Source organism: Taudactylus pleione, unplaced genomic scaffold, assembly GCF_031769625.1.
Source record: "Taudactylus pleione unplaced genomic scaffold, aTauple2 ptg000016l, whole genome shotgun sequence".
NCBI lineage: Eukaryota > Metazoa > Chordata > Amphibia > Anura > Myobatrachidae > Taudactylus > Taudactylus pleione.
In genome coordinates, this window is record NW_028284418.1 from 47,737,621 (window position 1) to 47,758,321 (window position 20,701).

The 20,701-nt window shown below is 44.7% G+C and overlaps 1 protein-coding gene across 1 annotated transcript in view; it reads left to right on the top strand.

Annotated features, from left to right (window-relative positions):
* Nucleotides 1–20,701, top strand: part of LOC148542015 (hexokinase-1) — a 58,208-nt gene that overhangs the window by 29,051 nt on the left and 8,456 nt on the right. The window contains exons 4-10 of the mRNA XM_088476116.1: nt 7,283–7,402; nt 8,494–8,589; nt 9,701–9,800; nt 9,887–10,070; nt 12,545–12,700; nt 15,035–15,268; nt 20,196–20,500. Of these exons, the coding sequence (XP_088332242.1) occupies nt 7,283–7,402; nt 8,494–8,589; nt 9,701–9,800; nt 9,887–10,070; nt 12,545–12,700; nt 15,035–15,268; nt 20,196–20,500 (1,195 nt within the window). The remainder of the gene's footprint in view (nt 1–7,282; nt 7,403–8,493; nt 8,590–9,700; nt 9,801–9,886; nt 10,071–12,544; nt 12,701–15,034; nt 15,269–20,195; nt 20,501–20,701) is intronic.

Consider the following 20,701-nt stretch of genomic DNA (forward strand, 5'->3'; position numbering starts at 1 on the left):
CTTGACTCCGGAAAAGGTGTCCTCAGTACAACTGAGGATACACAGTTGCTTGAGCAGTGGCAGGGTGTCGGTCCATTCGGCAATGAGAGTCCTGGGGTCCATGGTGTCGGCATTCGACATGGTGGAGTTTGCCCAGTTCCATTCCAGGCCGCTGCAGGGGCAGATTCTATCGGAATGGAATGGGATACCTCACCGGATCCGATCCCAGATGCTGGTTGTGTCCCCGGAAGTGCGCCGGTCTCTGGCGTGGTGGCTTCAGTCAGCTCATCTCGTCCAGGGTCGCCCCTTTTGGATCCCGGACTGGGTTCTGCTTACGACAGATGCCAGTCTCCGGGGTTGGGGGGCAGTGACCGGCTCGTTGTCTCTTCAGGGCCGGTGGTCGGCGGAGGAAGCCGCCCTTCCCATAAACGTTCTAGAGCTACGGGCGGTGTACTGTGCTCTACTGTCGTCAGGCACCGTTCTTCATGGAAGAGCAGTTCAGCTGCGATGTCGGAGGTGTCTCAGATCCTGGCTTGGGCGGAGTGCCACCTTCCGGCAATCTCGGCGGTCTTCATCCCGGGGGTCCTCAACTGGGAGGCGGACTTCCTCAGCCGTCACGACGTGCTTCCAGGGGAATGGTCGCTTCACCCAGAGGTGTTTCAACTTCTCGTGGACAAATGGGGACTGCCGGAGTTGGACCTGATGGCCTCCCTTCACAACTGCAAGTTGCCCGTGTACGGCTCAAGGACAAGAGATGCAGGCGCAAGCCTAGTGGACGCGCTGTCTGTGAAATGGACGTTTCACCTAGCGTACCTGTTCCCTCCGATCTCCCTGCTACCATGGGTACTCTGGAAAATCAAACAGGACGGGGGCACGTTTCTGCTGGTGGCTCCAGCGTGACCCAGACGTCCTTGGTACTCCGATCTCAGGAGCTTGTCCGTAGACGCCCCGTTCCTTCTGCCTCAGCATCGGGACCTGCTGTCTCAGGGGCCCTGCCTTTACCCGTATCTGGGTCGCGCTGTCTTTGACGGCGTGGCTCTTGAGGCAGTCGTCTTAAGGTCCTGGGGTTTTTCTACCTCTGTCATCGGTACCATGCTGACGGCGCGTAAGCCTGCCTCGGCACGGATTTACCACAGAGTGTGGCACACTTACTTTCAGTGGTGTGAGTCCAGAAACTTTGATCCTCAGGTGTTCAGGGTTTCTAGGATTTTGGCATTTCTACAGTCAGGTCTTGACCTGGGCTTACGTCTTGCTTCCCTGAAGGTTCACGTATCGGCTCTGTCTGTTTGGTTCCAACGACGGATCGCTACCCTGCCTGATGTTCACACCTTTTTCCAGGGTGTGCTTAGGATTCAACCTCCCTTTGTGCCTCCAGTGGCTCCATGGGACTTGGCGGTGGTTCTTCGGGTCCTGCAGGGACCTCTCTTTGAGCTTCTTGAGTCTGTTGACCTCAAGTGGTTAACACTGAAAACTGTGTTTCTCCTGGCAATTGCTTCAGCCAGGAGGGTATCCGAGTTGGGGGCACTTTCCTGTAGTCCCCCCTTCCTAATTTTTCACCAGGACAGGGCTGTGCTTCATACTCGTCCTGAGTTTTTGCCTAAAGTAGTCTCTAAGTTCCACATCAATCAGGAACTTGTGGTACCAGCTTTTCAATCTCCTGATCTTACAGCTGGTGAGGCTTCGTTGGACGTTGTCCGTGCTCACAGAGTTTATGTTGATCGGACGGCTTCTGTAAGAAAGTCCGATTCCTTGTTTGTCCTCTTTGGTTTTCATAAGAGGCGTTGGCCTGCCAACAAACAGACGTTAGCCCGTTGGCTTTGTTCTGTTATCAGGGAGGCTTATATACAGGAACTTTTACCTGTTCCGGTCTCTGTTAAGGCTCATTTCACTCGGTCTGTGGGTCCTTCTTGGGCTGCTAGACGTGGTGCCTCCGCTGTTCAGCTGTGCAAGGCAGCCACTTGGTCTTCCATTCAGACATTTTTGAGGTTTTATGCGTTTGACACCTTTGCCTCTCAGGATGCATCCTTCGGGCGCAGGATTCTCCTTTCTGCTCAGGAGCGTCCCCGCCCTTAGTTGAACTGCTTTGGGACATCCCCAAGGTCAACCCTGTGGACCCCCTATGGACCCTGAAGTAGAAAACAAGAGATATGGTAAGAACTTACCTTTGTTATCTCTGTTTCTACGAAGTCCATATGGTCCACAGGGCGCCCGCCCTGACGCACCTGGCTTCAAAAGGGCTGTGTGGCTGGTCACCGGTTTGTATGGTTTCTTGTGTGTTCCAGTCTTCCTTCTCTCTGTTTAGTCTCCTCCTTAGGCCTTGGCTGCTTACCAACTGAGGTGCCTGTGGCTAGGGGGCGGGGTATAGAGGAGGACGGACCCAAGTGCATCCTGGGAGCAGTGAAAGCTTTAACTGCGTGGTGCCCGTGGATCCAGATCCAGCTATACCCCAAGGTCAACCCTGTGGACCCTATGGACTTCGTAGAAACAGAGATAACAAAGGTAAGTTCTTATCATATCTCGTTATCATCTGTACACATGGACAGATGCACTTAGCGATATGTAGCTGGCCATTTGCCAGTAGGGCCAATGGTCTCTGGACCGGTTCGAGGAGGGTGTAAGTACTCCCGCTTTCCATCCCACGCCGCCGGATACATGCTATTAGCTCTGGGAGAGGGAAGAGGTGGTGACAGTGGGCCGGGAAGAGAGAGGGGGCGTGCCGCGAGGCCAGGCTCCCGTGACTCGTGGCATGCCCCCATTGAAACAAGACCACGCCCCCTTCTTGAGCGAGCATGGCGGTCTGCCAGGGCTGATGGACAGCCCCAGTCCGTCCCTGTCGTTGCCTGTACGAATAATATATATTGCATAGTGTTTACCAAGCTTTAGTATGTTACACAAAATCAATGAATCTGCAGGCAGTTTCACTGACAAATTATTAGGGATATATTTACTAAAGTGAGAGTTTTTAGAGGTGGAGATGTTGCCAATAGCAACCAGTGAGATTCTACTTAACATATAACTAGCACCTTCTAGAAGATAATAGCTAGAATCTGATTGGTTGCTATGAGCAAATCTCCACTTCTAAAAAGTCTAACTTTAATAAATATACCCCTATAATGTGACTGCAGGAAGCATTCTCTTTAAAGCTGGGTACACACTGGTAGATATATCGCCGTTCTCTTGAATGGGTGACATATATCTATAGTGCATCGCTGAGACATATTCAATCTGCTGTGCAGCACAGCAGATGGCCGATACATGTGAAAGATATAGCAGTCATCTGCTGGTGTGTACGGACGACACTCCGATCGCCCCGCACACTGGCTGCAGGGACCTGGCGGTGATTGACTGCTGAATTGGGCGGGCAATTAAATTACCTGCCCAGTTGAGCTGTCATGCCCGGCTCATCAGGCAGACGATTGGTTAAGTGTGTATACACTTACAGATAGCTTCAGCCAACCCGTCAACCTAGTGTGTACCCAGCTTAAGAGTATGAGACTAGCATATACAGAGAAGGCAGGAGACATTATAATTACATCCTGCCAGTACAAGGTTTAGCGACCCCTCACACACATTGTGACACAAAGAAGACCTGTTATTGTAATTTAGTCTGTAAAACAACAAATGCTATTGGAAAGAAGAGTGTAAAGAAACACATCAGAACTGGCTTACAGCTGTATGTGATGTATGTGACCCACCCATGTACTGCATGTCGTAGCGTTTACCTCCACATCAATCCTATATTGCAGCCATTACTATTGCAAGTTTATGCTTCAGGGTTTTTTTGTTGTGTTTTTTATTTTATTTTTTATGTTTGAAGGTGCCGAAAGGTAATCTGTTAGCTTTAAGCATTTCCTGTCATAGAGAGTGCTCTCATTGTAGCTGACTGATAGATGGGTAACGTTTTCCGATCTTCTGCAAGGTGTCCTGCCTACATGGGCTCAGCACGTCAAGACATTTATTTATTAAAATTTATTTTATATAGTGCACTCATATTCCGCAGCGCTTTACAGAGACTATTTAGTCATTCATACCAGTCCCTGCCCCTGTGCATCTAACAATCTATGGGCCTGATTCAGCACGGATCGCAACTGCGATTGCAGCTGCGTAATCGCACGCAATGAAGCTGCAAAAATATGCTAATGCCTGCCACAGCTCTGCCAGCATAGAGACGCCCACTACTGCTTTCTCACATCCCTAATACCTTACAGTGCTGTGTATACACCGATACCATCGAAGCACATCGGCCTCTCACAGCAGGTCTGTCCATCCACAGAATTTGTAAGTCTCGTCGCACGCAGTGAGTCCTCAAGCCACGTATGCAATCGCAGTGGCTAATTTATGCACGCCCATGCAACGACGTTCAAATCCAACAACTCCCCTGTCATCACCCCCAAATACTCACAGCCTATCACTCACTCTGCGATGGATTCCTATTTGAGTGCATAATTGCAGTGCGGCGAATACGTATGCGCAGTTCTGAACAATCGACCGATGTGCGTACATAGTTGCAATTGCATACACTGCTGAATCTGGCCCTATATTCCCTACCACATGTACACTCCCACCCGCCCGCTAGGGTTAATTTTTTGTCACAATCCAATTAGCCTACTAGTATGTTTTTGGAGTGTGAGAGGAAACCATAGTACCCAAAGGAAAGTCATGCAAACACAGGGAGTACATACAAACTCCACACAGGGCCTTGGTGGGAATCTCTACTAGTTTTGAATTTCTTACTGCATTTTGCTATTTACTAAACTTGTAGATCAAGTTTCTCTGGTCTATTTTTTGATGAATTCCTACAAAATCTTGACCATTCAGGCAGCAATTGTGGGACCCGATCTGACAGATGTTATGGGCTGTTGATGTCAGTTAAGGGGCAATACATGCCTGCAATCTAACAACAGCTTATTATTGCTCACTACAGGGGGTGTTTTAGGAATATTTAAGAAACAATTTGCAGCTGACAATTAACCTTTGTGTTCGTCCTTTACCAGGGTAAATCTATTAACAGCCCATTGTAGCTAGCACCTGTCACCCTATAGCTGAACAATAGTATGTGTAGACGTGTAAATAGTATGATCCCATTTGTAGAATGATACTGTATGCTTTGTGAAGTGTGAGAACCTATTTTTTTTCGGTCATTGTTTCAACATCTTAAAAATTTATAGAATGATGGTGAAGGAATTGTAACAATTTATCTATTTATTCCATGCACAATTACTGCTTCAAAAACTGCACATAAATAAATAGATATAAAATATGTCTAAATACAATACTGTAAAACTGTATAATCTCTTGCACACACACATTTACCCCACCGTAAACAGACACCGGTCTGTCCGGATCAGTATGCTTTTTCCCAATTAACCTGATTTATTATCCAGAACTTGATGGACAATGAACCAAATTTGCATAGACCTGCATGTGCTCTGTGGATAAACACACTGGGCCTTATACAGAAATAACGTACGTAAACCTGATGGTTCATATACATTTGCGATGGTGGATTGCCTGCGAATGTGCAGGACGCATTTGGAGCATGTACAGAACGAGTACTGCGTGATCACACGCAGTGCCCCCAAGCCACAGCATGATTGGGAGCGAAGAGTGGGTGGCGCCGGAAATAGGGGCATGTCACTCCTGTTTTCCGGGATGGCCAATGCTGGAAGCATCGATGGTCGCGTTGTTGATCCGCTGTTAAGTCTTCGAACGCAGCATTCCAGCTGGAAACGTCTTTATCCCTCAGGCGCCTTCTGTAGGCATTAGCATATTAGTTGTACAGTATTACACAGCCGCTTTCCTGTGGCATTGCAATACCGTATAAATTTGAATCAAGCCCATTGTACACTACATTATCAATTGTTCTTACTGTAACAAACAATCTCTAACGTATTTAGTTCTCAGTGAGATGATGAAGCCACTTTTTTTTCTCCAGTTAAATACAAAATTATTACTTCATACAGTTTTAAAATGGAGTAGTGTCCAGTGCTGTCTGTGTATTCCATGGCTAGGTTCATGTTTCTGTATTGTAGGTGTGCAGGCCAAGTACTATTGAAACAAAATGTCATCCAGCAATCTGTGGGGTATTAAGGGAACCCAGAGGGCACAAAAAGCTTTAGGTGGGAGCATGTGGCCCGTGGGCCACCAGTTGGATAGCCCTGGCCAAGGAAATACATATAAATGTAACGTACAAACACATAGGATGAAAGCGCTGCCATGCACTTCTTGCGCCATAGAGCAGAGAATGTTAGCAAGATATAGAACTGTAACTGCTATCCATTGTGTCCACTAATTGTGTTTCATCTCCAATATTGTCATTGGTTTTATAAAGAATGTATTATGTATAGTCTTTTATTCTAATGCTTATGTAGCACTAACAATTCTACTCTACACCCTGCATATAGTTATTTACAATAACTACTGACGGGTGTGGATTATTAGGTCTACAATAAAAAGGTAGACAATATAAAATAGACAGGCAATAGGTCGACAGGGTCTGAAGGTCGACACACTAACTGTCGACTAGTAAGAAGGTCGGCAGGGTCTGAAGGTCGACATACAAATGGTCACCACAGAAATGGTCCACACATTTTTTTTTTCTAACCCTAACCCTCCCTCCTGGTGCCAAACCCTAACCGTCGGAGTAATGCCTAACCCTCTGGTAAGTGCCTAACCCTAACAAAAAAACAATACATCGACCATTTCTGTGTCGACCTAATGACCCTGTCGACCTTCTGTCCCTGTTGACCTTACTAGTCGGCCTTTAGTGTGTCGACCTTCAGACCCTGTCGACATATTGCCTGTCTAACTTGTATTGTCTACCTAAACATTGTCTATCTTTTTACTGTAGACCTAATGACTGGATACCACTACCGACATCTAGTAATTATCATAAGCTGGACGTAGGAGCAGAATCTACAAAGCACGGGCTCAGGCTTGAACCAAGGGGCTTACAATGTTATATAACCTAAGCCATTGCTGTGATAATTCAAAGTATATTATTCTAGGTTCAGATTGCTCTCATCTTAATTTTTTTCTTAAATATGGGTGAAAACTGATTGTTAGTACATTTTCTGTCGGTTAGCAGCTCTGGTGACTTGGAACCAAGAAGTCTCTCAGTGTTATTGTACAGTTGGTTTTCAGGCTTAGCCAGTATAACAATAGCCCAGAAATATTGGCCTAATTCATGACTGCTGTAAGTAGAAGGTTTCTAGTTGGTAAAGAAGGAACAGAGTCTGGATCACTTGCCATGTGGCAGCTGTCATTGTGCATATCACAATATAAATGTGCTTTGTCTCATTAGCTGTTTGACCATGTTGCTGAGTGCCTTGGAGACTTCATGGAAAAGAAGCAGATTAAGGATAAGAAGCTGCCTGTTGGGTTCACCTTTTCCTTCCCATGCCAGCAGTCCAAGCTAGATGAGGTACAAATAGGGTTCAATGTGTAACTTGTATGAGATTACTGTTACTACTACTGCTATTGCTGATCCATATCTCTCATGCACATCTAAACAGCTACTGAGCCTGACTTACAGTATAAGTACATATATACTATATTATATATATATATATATATATATATATATACACACACACACAGCAGTTATATTTACAGGATATTTATATATATATATATATATATAAATATATATATATATAAAATGCTGTGTGTGTGTATATATATATATATATATATATATATTTATATATACAGCAATTATATTTACAGGATATTTATCGTTCTGTGATTAGACAAAGGTGTGCTATCTTTATAAGCTGTCTAATTGATTTGCCTGTCAACACATCTTTAAGCTTTATGGTGTTTATTTATTTTACTGCTTAATTTTGTCTAAAATGTCCATAAAATGTTAGCCTTTTTTTAACAAGTTAGTTTTATTTTCTGCAACATTGGAAATATACAAATTGATAACATTCTGCAGGGGCCACTGATGCCGCTAGAAACATATACAAAGGCGAAAGAATATATGTACAGTAAAATCTGAGCTCAGTAACAATATGGCCAAGGACTAGATCCAGAAGACCCTGGGAGGGATCTCTGTTGGGTGAGGAACTATTGTAAATATGCCAATCATGCCAAAGCTGGGTATATTTATAAGATGTGTTAAGATGAGCAGACAGTTTCTCATTGGATGCCAACTGCCAAATCTTAGTTAGAAGTTGTTGCTGAGTGTGGGGTTCCAGGCACTTCCAGTGTCCAAGCACCAAGCTGCATTGAGGATTTGTGCAGATAGTTTGACAGTGTGCTTGTCAAGACCTTCCAGAGGGCAACCAAGGAGAAAACACCAAGGAGATTTGGAGAGCCGCACCCTAAGTACTTCACTGATAAAGATTAGTATCATCATCCCCAAAAAAAGTGCAATATGTAATGTTATGATGTATTTAGCTTTACCAAATGTTAGGATTTAGATTTATCAAAGTTTGTGCTTATTTTATATATCTTTCTCTCCCAGCATGTTTCACCAACACCTCACTGATTTTATTATTGTTTCCAAAGGGTGTGTTGATTACTTGGACCAAGCGATTCAAGGCCAGTGGTGTGGAGGGCATGGATGTGGTTAAGCTACTGAACAAGGCAATCAAGAAACGGGGAGTAAGTCATTTAGTTTTAGTGGATTATCTGGTATTCTGCCTCCTTTCTATGTAAGAAACGTGTAATTTATAAAGACATTGTATGTGTGTGTATGTATGTATGTATATATATATATATATATATATAATGTGTGTGTGTATATATATATATATATATATACAATATTATATATATTTTTATTTTTAACTTGAGATGCAGCTATCTCCTCACTCAGTGCACCTTCTCCAAAAAGATACAAACAGTCCTCTGGAAATATGGGTCTCCAGTCATCATTGTAGGGCTCTGGCCGGGGCAACGGTCTTCAGGTGTCCTCGCAAGGCTGGAGATCCATTTACCTTGGGATCCATCAGAGCTTCCCCAAAAAGGGAGCTAACAAAAGTGTGGAACAATGGAAGCCCTTAGAATCACACCACCTACCCCTAGATCTCAGGGAAGACGCTCATAGAGGATAGCCATACCCCGGCAATCCATGAGAAAAATACAAAAACAAGGTGCAAAGTTATGCATAAAAAAGTAAAAGGGTGATATAAATAAACAAAACAGTGCCCATAGTATGTTAGTCTTTCATCCATCTTTATGTAAAATATTCTCACACATCCATATCATCCTGGCAAAGGAAAAGTGTTTTGTACCTGAAATCTTTGATGTTTCTCCCAGACCTTTTCCCCACCTTCTGTGACTGGGGCTCTCTCATTAAGAATGGGTTTACTTGACATTTCAGGTCTTCAGCACCTCACTTTTAATGGTCGGAGTTCCAAATGACGATGACACATCCCCATGGGTTACCTTTAAACCCCCATGTGTAAACTAAAACTTGATCTTAGCCAAAAGGCCAGGAAACAAGCTACATATAGACTGTATAATTACTGCTGCAAATACATTTAAACAATACAAATCGAGAGGAAGGTGTAATAATAAGAGTGACCACAGGACAATTATGAGGTGTGGGGGTTTGGAAATATATGCAGCCACAGGTGAGGTACGTTCTATACCTCCATGCCTGCATTTCTGGTAAATATTATTGTATTACTTTTAAGAGTTTCTAATAAAATATCCACTTTAAGGTTTATTTTAAGCACCATGAAATACCTGTCTTCTGCTCACTCCCTAGGACTATGATGCAGAAATTATGGCCGTTGTGAATGACACAGTTGGGACTATGATGACTTGTGGGTTTGATGATCAGCGATGTGAAGTTGGCATAATCATAGGTAATGTGATATAATTATTTACAGTATGTGTAAGATTCTACACATGGATGTTGGGGTATTCCACTTACTGTGATCTGTCTTCTAAGGTACTGGAACCAATGCTTGCTACATGGAGGAGCTGAGGCACATTGATTTACTGGAAGGAGATGAGGGGAGGATGTGCATTAATACAGAGTGGGGGGCATTTGGAGATGACGGATCCCTGGAGGACATTAGGACAGAATTTGATAGGGAGATCGACAGAGGCTCCCTAAATCCAGGAAAACAGCTGTAAGTATCTTCACTGATCCAAAGCAGTTCATGCTAAGTCCCAAAAATTGACAGCTTCATTTGTATGTAGATAAAACACCCTCTTCTGCCTTGATTTTCCACTGAGCTGTTAAAGAGACATAAAGAGTGCTACCTGCCTATTCAATTACACATATCAAACATATAAAGGAACAGTGGCCCTGAGTCGGTCGCTCTGACAGAGCGCTCGCTCTGAATCAGGGCCGGTCTTTTTTCTTTTTTAAGAACGGCCTCCTGGCCACTCACATAGCTGTGGGTGACCACCCACAGCTATAGCGAGCGGCCATGATGATGGTCGCGATGGTCTTGACCATCGCGACCATCGGGCTTGCGACGAGACCCTTGTGGTAGGGTCTCATTGCCTTAAGCCCCAGAGAGATTTCGGCTCTAACAGAGTGATGTCAGTGGGGCCGGCCTCAAACGGTAGGCGTTCTCATGGGAACGCCTCCGTTTGGGCAGCCACCCCACCCGGCCCGCCCACCAAAGGGGGCGTGCTGTCACTCAACATCGACAGCATGCCCCCTTTGGTGCGAGACCCGGAGCAACGGATTGCCAGTCGTTATCCGGGTCTCGCGCATGCGCACGATGGAGCCGGCTCCGTCGTCCGCATGCACTCTGGGCCACCATCGACCCGGTTGCGACCGGGTCTGAATCAGGCCCAGTATCTGCAAACCTACTATCTGCAGCTCAAACACTTACAGCCAGGGGCGCGGAGAGAGGAACACCTTGCTGTGGACATGGGTTTGCCAAGAAGGCGTAACCAATTCCCAAAGATGGCATGGCCACATACCCCTTGTGGCAGTTTCCATAAAAAGCACCCAGTGGGGCGCAGCCATGACTCCCCTAGTCACCATTAGGGCTTGAACAAATTCTTGGCCATCCTGCTGACTAGACCAGAATTAAGTTGGGGGCATGAGCTTGCTTTCATTCATCTTGCGCTAGAAAGGTGTCCAGTTCCCCTTGAATAAGAAGGATAGAGGTGGCGCGCGGCAGTTCCCCTTGAATAAGAACTATATAGGTGGAGCGAGGCAGTTCCCCTTGAATAAGAAGGATATATGTGGAGCAAGGCAGTTCCCCTTGAATAAGAAAGATATAGGTGGCGCAGTTTCCCTTGAATAAGAACGATATAGGTGGAGCGAGGCAGTTCCCCTTGAATAAGAACGATATAGGTGGAGCGAGGCAGTTTCCCTTGAATAAGAAGGATATAGGTGGGGCGAGGCAGTTACTCTTGAATAAGAAGGATATAGGTGGGGCGAGGCAGTTCTTCTTGAATAAGAAGGATATAGGTGGAGCGAGGCAGTTCTTCTTGAATAGAAGGATATAGGTGGAGCGAGGCAGTTCCCCTTGAATAGAAGGATATAGGTGGAGCGAGGCAGTTCCCCTTGAATAGAAGGATATAGGCGGTGCAAGGTTATAGGGGTAGGATGTTATCTAGTGACCAAACATTATTGTGAATCCTTGTCTAATACAGAGAACAGGTCCCACACTGCTGTCACTAGATGATTAGTGACTAGACAGACACTCACCCTCAGAACTCTTGTGCCAGCTATGTCCTTCTACTCTGAAGGGGATCTGGTGCCTTTGTCACCCAGGATCACTGAGACCATGGTGAATTTTCATCCGCTACTGTACCTGGCAGCAGATGAAAGGCAGGACAATGGGAGTGAGTGAGATTGAGAAATACATTGCACTGGAGGGTGAAATTGTCTGGTAGGAGTGCAATGGATTGCAGGTTGTGGGGTTAAAAAACTGCAGTTGCTAAAGTACAAAATTAATTACAGGCAGAAGGGCGTGTGTAATATATTAAATGAGTGTGGGAGGACTTCGTGTCTCAGTCTTGCATAACCGTTACTTTATTGGTAATATGTTCCCCATTGCACTTCTCTGTGTAAGGCATTACAAGCTAGAACGCAGTGATGTGCGGTCAGGTGAGGCAGAGCCTTCCCTATCATACTTAGACATACTCCACAGTTTTAAAGAAGAGTCAAAACTCTGGAGTATAAAGTGTATGGCAGGAGAGGCACTGCCTCCTCTGTCTACCTTTTCCACACATCCCTAATCAAAACACACCGAACTTCCAGCACTATATACTGATGCACCTCTGTATACTGCCCACATGAACCCTCAGGTTCATATATGTATGTGTAAATCTGGCTAGCCAGTGCCTCCCCAGCCATTTACCTCACCGCACGTCACTGCTAGTCACATCTACAGCAGCTGACCAAGGAGACTATATGCCCTGGGCAAGTATACAGTACATAGACATTCCATTCCTTTTTTTAATCTACAAATTCAACACTCTTTATAGGACCATAAAACACATTAAGCTACAGATTGTAGGCATTGTTACAAACAATTTAAGCAAATCCTACACAGGTCAGTACAATATTTCAGGATAACCCCCTGTACTCTCTATAATTGTGCAGGCTATTGACTACTGTTTGTATTCTCCACAGGTTTGAAAAGATGGTCAGCGGCATGTACATGGGAGAACTTGTCAGACTTATATTGGTAAAAATGGGCAAAGAGGGACTTCTGTTTGAAGGCAGAATTACACCAGAACTTCTGACTAGAGGGAAATTTGAAACTAAACACGTCTCTGCCATAGAGAAGTAAGTGAATTGCTAAAAGCTAAATGAAACCTTTATAGGTCAAACCACTGCATACTGTGGGGGTGATTGAGAGGTGGACGCAAAGCAGTAGCAGCTATGACTTGTTTATGCTAATGCTATTGAGACGCCTATTGGCTGCATCTCTAATCTGCAAAGGCGCGACATCGAGTGGCCACCGGCCGCACTATCCAAAGTGCCCTGCCACCGGCATGTTCTTGACATGCCCACCGCCTCTAACCACCCCCCATCACAGCCCAGGAACGCCTATCGGAACTGCATAGATCTCCATGCAGTTCTTATCTGCGTCTGATGGTGGTGCCCATTGTTACGTATGCGCAGTGCATCGTGGATACATGCATATAAGTAAAACATCGGGCGCTTACGTCCATGTCTGAATCAATAATCAGGCCCTGTATATGGAATTTGTGGTAGTGTATGTATCCATTTTATTTTATTTTAGAATGAGAAGAGGCTCCTTTATTAAGTGCTTTTGATGCCTACTGCTAATATGTTGTACATTTCTCTGTGTAATAAGACAAAAACTGTCAGTATTTCTCACAAACGATTTCTTAGCCCCAGTAATATGTTTCCACTACAACAGGGAGACCACAAATGTGGAGTCCCTCTGCTACAGTGAAAACCAGCCACAGCTGCTCTGTTCAGGGTTGGTACCCTGGCGAAGAGGATGTAACAGGTTGTAAGCTGCAATTGTTGCGGGAACTCCTGCGAGTCTTTTAAAGCGGCAATCATTTTAAGGGTAAAACCAGCTTGTGTAAAAAGCGCCTCCTGCCGGCTTCACTGATCTGCTGTTTCATTCGAAGATGCAGCATCGGAACAAACTGCGTGACCATCGGACATCTAAGTAACCCTCAGGTTACTCTGGATGGCCAGTGAAATCAATCTGCAATGGCCGGTGAAGCCCCGACACAGCCATGAAAACGGGATACCCGTTTTTTGGGATGCTTCCTGACTGTGCCCCAAATGCCAGCAGCCAGTCAATCATGCTGCAGCGTTTGGGGCACTGTGAGTGACATCGCAGCCCCAGATCTGCTCATATACAGATCTCAAAACATCAGAGATTTGTGTAAACATTGCGTTTCCGTAAATTTCTGAATTAGGTCCTTTTGGATGGAAACTTTTGTGTATTGCGATTGGCTTTGCATGGTACGAAATTACCTAGAAAATGCGCGCTCTCTACTTCTTTATTGCAATAGATTATCTCGCTCGCAAAATTATATGTGGAGTGTTTGCTTTGCACTTCATAAATGACCTTCAGTGTTTTGTTATTTCAGCAATATACGGTCATATTGTATTTCTCTCTAGTAATGTATTTTAAATTCAAGTTAACCAATTGCAATATTGGCTCTGAAAGTTTGTTCTTGTCTCCATTATGTTCTGTTGTAAAATATATTTTCATTCTGTTACAAAAGATCATTGTCAAATCTACTAATGCAGTGTTTCCCAACTCCAGTCCTCATTGACCCCTAACATTACAAGTTTTCCAGATCTCCTAGTTGGTGCACAGATATAGTCATTACTGGCTGACAAATTTTAAAAAATCCACAGGTGGTGCTAATTATTTCACTTGTGATACGATCTGGAAAACAAACACTGTTAGGGGTCCCAGCGGACTGGAGTTGGGAAACACTGCACTAATGAATAAAGAATATAGGCCCTCATTCAGAGCCGTACGCTCTGAGCAGAGCGCACGCTCTGAATGAGGGCCGGGCTCCATTTTCATGGAGCGTCCTCCTGGACGCTCGTATAGCTGTGGGTCACCACCCACAGGCTATACGAGCGTGCATTGTGATGGCCGCGATGGTCGAGACCATCGAAATTGCGAGCCGGAGCCTGCGGTTGAGGTTTTCAACCGCAAGCTCCGGAGTGATTTTGGCTCTATCAGAGCCAAAATCACTCCCACTGACATCACTAGTGATGTCAGTGGACCGGCTTCTGACGGGAGGCGTTCCCGTGGGAACGCCCCCGTCAGGGAGGCACGCCCCCGGCACGCCCACCAAAGGGGACGTGCTGTCAATCAACATTGACAGCACGCCCCCTTTGATCGGACACAACGAGCGAAGGACTTTCCTTCGCTCGTCGCATCTGGCGCATGCGCACGACGGAGCTCCCTCCGTCGTGCGCATGCTCAGTCCATAACATCGACCCACTTGCGAGCGGACAGCCGCTCGCGAGTGGGTCTGAATCAGGCCCATAGTTACCCGTAGAATAAGGTAGCTTCTAAATTGTTGCAGAATATATTTTACGAAGAGAATACTACTGCTTTCATGCTGTTCGTTTTGGAGAAACAATATGATGACTTATTGTTATTTGTAGGAGTAAAGAAGGCTTAAGCAAAGCCAAAGAAATATTGACAAGGTTGGGGGTAGAACCGTCCCATGAAGACTGCATTGCCGTACAACACGTGTGTACAATTGTTTCCTTCCGTTCGGCTAACTTGATAGCTGGTACACTGGGCGGTATTCTCTCACGTCTCCGAGACAATAAAGGGACTCCCAGGTTGCGTACCACAGTAGGCATCGATGGCTCACTTTACAAGATGCATCCACAGTAAGTGCCACGGTTATCCTTCATCTTCATCATTTTATAATTTGTGAAATGTTGGGATCCTCCTTCCCCAAAATATTAATCATAATAGGTGTAAAACTGAAAAAGGAGTTATAAAAGCTTGTATGTGACTACTTGTATTTACAGTTCAAGTGAAAATAGATTCTTTAAGGGATAGTTCTTCTAAAAACATGATATACCACTCAAAATCTGAGTATAATCTCCAGTGCTGCACAGAGGACTGTACTCCGGTATACCAGTCTCTGTGCCAGTGGAACTGACAATCTTCCTATCACAGACACATAAAAACCACGGTCAACTTAGAAGCAAATTAGCATAGCAGCATATCTTTGGATATATATAGAGGTCTGGGCATAATTAAATCCAAGACCCAACTGTGCCACCTTGTTACTTTAAACACCCAACCAGAATTGCTGAAAGTCATCTTTATAAAACTATGGTTAGTGAAGGAAAAAGAACTTCCAGATGGGATAGCAGCGCCATGTCCCCTTAGCAGCCCGGGTTCCCTCACAAGTGTAATCCCCATACTAGCCTAATGGCGGCCTTGTCTGCCATGTCTCAACTGTTTTAATGTACCCTATTCATCCAGAGAAATTTTGTGTAATTTGGCTACCTATGAGTGGCAGCAATGGGCGTGTGTTGTCTTTCACTTAGAACCTTCCCTAATTAAAAGAATGTTATATACACGTCAACTGTACAGGCAAATACCAACTGGTTGTCTGGTACCTATATGCATGGGACATAGAATGCAGGCGCACACTCTAGGTACTAAGAACAATGATAGAAAAAAACGAATCCTGATAAACTCTACAATTAACATGGAGTGTAAGTGAGGTTCTTAGTACATGTTTGCCCATCCACCTCGTCAAGGTGAACCCCATAAGATGGGTCACTAATATCCCTAATACTAACACATTACGTTAAATTTATCCAGGACTTACCTATATGCATGGAACAGTCTTAGTATAATCCATCTAATCCCTGTCCCTCTCTTTCCGTGACTGGGCAGGTTTCCTTCTTTGAATGATTTGTCCTTCTATCCGTGGTTATAATTACAAAGGGGATAATATTTATCCTACTCTCATCTGTAAATAAATAGATGTACCAGAGTCAGATTACAGACAAGGCGGTATAGGCAGGTTCCTAGAGCCCGGTGGTCCTAGGGTGCCAGCTTGCCACTGACTGTAGGACACAGACTGGGAGCCGGAGCCCAGTAGCCCCCGGGTGCCATGTGGCTAGGTGGCCCACCTGCCAACAGTCACATCCTGCAAGGACCACACTGCCAGAGCCTTAAGGGCTAATGGGCCCCAGTAGCTACATGTAGAGGATTGGGGCACATTGTTGCACTACTGGGTAAATCGCATGAGATGCTGCAGAGGGGTCAGAGGAGCATGTGCTGATCTCTGTTTGTAGGAGCCGATCACGTACTCTCTGACCCGCAGAGATCAGCAGCAGCAGCCTCATGAGAGATTCACAGTGAGAACAGAACAGCAACAGGTAAGTAGAGATGCAGGGGATGGGATGGGATGGGAAGAAGGGGATGGGGGGCTTTGGTATTGTTGGGGAAAGTTTATTAGTAAGTTGTGTGTGGGTTTTATTATGAGGGTGAGTTAACATGAAGGGGTTACTTAGCATGAAGGTTTTTATTTTATTAGACAGAGGGAAATACAGTAATGACTGAATGGATTTACTGATGTGGATAAAGAACTTCATATGGGGGGGTGTTCAGTTATGGTGAATGGGGTTGCTAATGATTTTGTAGGAGGGATTTTTTTTTTCGGATGAGGGGATAATATTGTTTTGCAGGCTCAAAACTACTCTGTGTTGTATAGTGGTCATTCATATGCTTTCTGTATTATATGGAGGTCATTCACATGCTCTCTGTATTATATGGAGGTCATTCAAATGCTCTCTGTATTATAAGGCGGTCAGTGTTCTGTGTTATATGGCAGTCATACACATGCTCTCTGTCTTATATGGCGTCAGCGATCTCTGTCTTATATGGCAGTAATTCACATGCTCTTTGTATTATATGCCAATCATTCAAATGTTCTTTGTGTTATATGGCAGTCATTCACATGCTCTCTGTATTATATGGTGTTCATTTACATGCTTTCTGTATTAAATGGTGGTCATTAACATTCTCTGTTGTATAATATAGGCACAAAAATTATCTTTATAGAGTATGGCAGTCACAAAAATGCTTCCTATAGTGTATTGCGGTCACAAAAATGCTCTCTGCAGTGCATGACGGTCACACAAATGCTCTTATTGTATGGTGGTCACAAAAAAGCTCACAGGATTGTATGGCGGTTCCAAAAATGGGAAGGGGGAATTGTATCTCAGTCCTTTCTCCACTTGTGACTGTGTGAGTGTAACAGGGCACCTGCACATTGGATAGGTTTGCTATGACGTGCTGACGGAATTCCAGGCACTGCTGATTGAAGATGTTACCTTACACATCTTATTGTTAAGTAGACCCTATTAGGTTTATTTCTTTATGGATTAGTTTGCTTTGTAATTTATTTTTGGTTCCTGTAGGGGGGGGGGGGGGGTTCTTTGTAAGATTTTACTTCAGTTCTAGTTTGTCTAGAAAAGATATTCATTGTATGAATAGATCAGGGTGGGGGCCAAACCCATGTCTTGCCTAGGGCCCCGTGAGGTCTTAATCTGACTGTACTATACTATATATGCACTGGTTTTTCTTTAATGTTAGATACACTATATAGACAAAAGTAATTGGACACTGACAGCAAATAGATCAAAAATATTTAATTGACGTGAGTACTTTGTAGATCCACCAGGTGCAGTGATTACTGCAGACACCCTTCTTGCCAAACTAAGCACAAGTTCCTGGACAACAGCAGGCGGTATGTGTTACCATTCTGCCTTAAGTTCAAGTGACCAACTGTGACTCTGTAGAAGGTCGAGTTGGCCTATTACGCACCCGTCACTCCAATCCATCCCAGAGGTGCTCAGTGGGGTTAAGGTCTGGAGTCTGAGCTGGCCAGTCCATCCGGGTTACCGAATTTTCTGTATAACAGTCCAGCGTTGCCCTGGAAACATGACAGGTTGCATTGTCATCCTGATAAAAACATTCTTTGTTTCTGTAGAACTGCAAGTGCACGGGGCTCCCTAGAAAGTGTTCTTGTCAAAACCACCACATTAGTGGCCATTTGGAACTCGTGTGCAATGGTATGCATGGGACCATTTCACTTGAGCGGGGCTGTCCAATGACTTTTGTCTACATGGTGTATGTCCATTTGTACCACAGATTTTTTTTTTATTAATTAAAATACTAATTTATAGATTATTATCATATTTTCATTTATTTAATATTTTAGGGGCTGATGCAAAGTTGTACACAAATGCATTCTGCGGGCACATCAATCTGCAAACGCCCCATGGCTTAATGTACGAGTCTAAGGGTGATTCTGAGTCCTAGGCAGCTCAGTCACATCTCCGTGTGCAGCTGAATGGGTGTAATTGGGTGGCAACTGGGGGTTCTCATGTAGGCTAAGTGTTCTGAGCGGGTGTCCTGGGCATACAGTATAGGCGGAACTGCAGGCTATGCTGAGGTGAATGTACGCAGAGATCTATCTGATTTCTGATAGATCTCTTGCACTAGATATAAGGGCTGCTGCAGATGTGCACTGATAGTGATGACAGCTACTTAACCACTTAGCTGACAATATTTATTACCTAATTAGGTCAAAACCATTGTATTTAAAAACATTTTAAACTACTTTAGTAAAAAAATCCACTTAATTAATTAGGAACTGTCTAGCGCCACCCTGTGGCATGTATTGTAAATCATAGAAGCCCATAACCTTATACCTTATCCAACCACCACCACCCCAGTAGCCTTAGTTCATAATATAAACGTTGCGTCCCTACCCCAAATCCCATAGAATGCAGTTTGAGTGTCCCCTTCCCCTCAGTGCCCTCTGAGCAGAAAAGTAGCAGAGGTGTGTGCAGAGATAGGTAATAAGAGGGGAACTTCAGTCACTCTCCAGCTGACCTCCTGAACATCAGTCCCATATTGACGATTGCTAAACATTGTGGGGTGCATAAAAAGCATGTGATGTCGGCAATCACTGACCGCCGACATAACAGCCAGTCCCATTCAGGAAGAGGAAAGTATTTCCCGTCCAGGGCACTGGAGAGCAGCAGAACTTGCAGTCAGATGGGATGTGAGTGCAGCAGAGAGAGCCTGTCTGCCCACCCTCGCATCCCATGTGATGATGCCAGATAAGTGGTTAAAGAAGCATACAGCTGTGTCCTTACACATCTTTGCTGCAGTCTCGCTAAAAAGCCCCCCTCAGCGTGCCAGGTCCCGGGAGACTCTAGCGTCAGGCGTCTTTTTTTGCCAAAAATGCGCCTAAGTCGCGACTAGGACGCACCAGCAGACTGTGCTGATTAATTTGATATGTGACACGTGTATATCTGTGCTCACCGGAGTCTCTGAATCTGTATACGAAGTGCTACAATGTAGCGGCCGCAGCTTTTCTCATTCCTAGTTCCGTTGTGCTTCAGGTGCACGCAGATATACAAGTTTTGCATATTAAATTAATCAGGACAGTCTGCTGGTGCCGAGCAACATGGGACCTAGTGGCTCACTCACACTAGGCAAGTCGCGCTGTGTGACGTTATGAGGCCAGATGTCTGAGGGCACATCTGTATGAAGAAGTTTGGTGTGGCCTAGAAAGATGCATGCAGGCAAACATCTGCATTTATTACTGTAAATGCAATGCAGCTACACCTAGGTGTGCCACTCTGCATCAGACCCTTAGGGGTTTTTATATATATATATATATATATATATATATATATATATATATATTGCAGATATTGAATACAGAATGTTTTAAGATACTATTTTACGAATTTATGTGCTGGTTTTGTGCAGGTATTCCAGGCGGTTACATAAAACTGTCAGACGTTTGGTCCCTGACTCGGATGTGAGGTTCTTACTGTCAGAGAGCGGCAGTGGTAAGGGAGCTGCCATGGTGACAGTGGTGGCATACCGCCTGGCGGAGCAGAGAAGACAGATCGATGAGACGCTGGAGGAGTTCAGCCTCACTCATGAGCAGTTGTTGGAGGTGAAGAGAAGGATGAGGATCGAGATAGAGAGTGGACTGAAGAAGAAAACTCATGAAATTGCAAAAGTTAAAATGTTGCCAACTTTTGTCCGCAGCACACCGGATGGCACAGGTAACAATACATAGAGCAAAGCCCGGCAGATACTAAGGGAGGGGAATGCAGCAATAATTCAAAAGTACTCAGTACATGCATAGCACTGTATATATGCATCAGAAATGTAGTTATACATTCGCTGCTGCATTCATTTTATAAACAGACCTGCACAACAGTGTATATATTTCTTTATGGTAAAGGGATTTATTAGACATGATG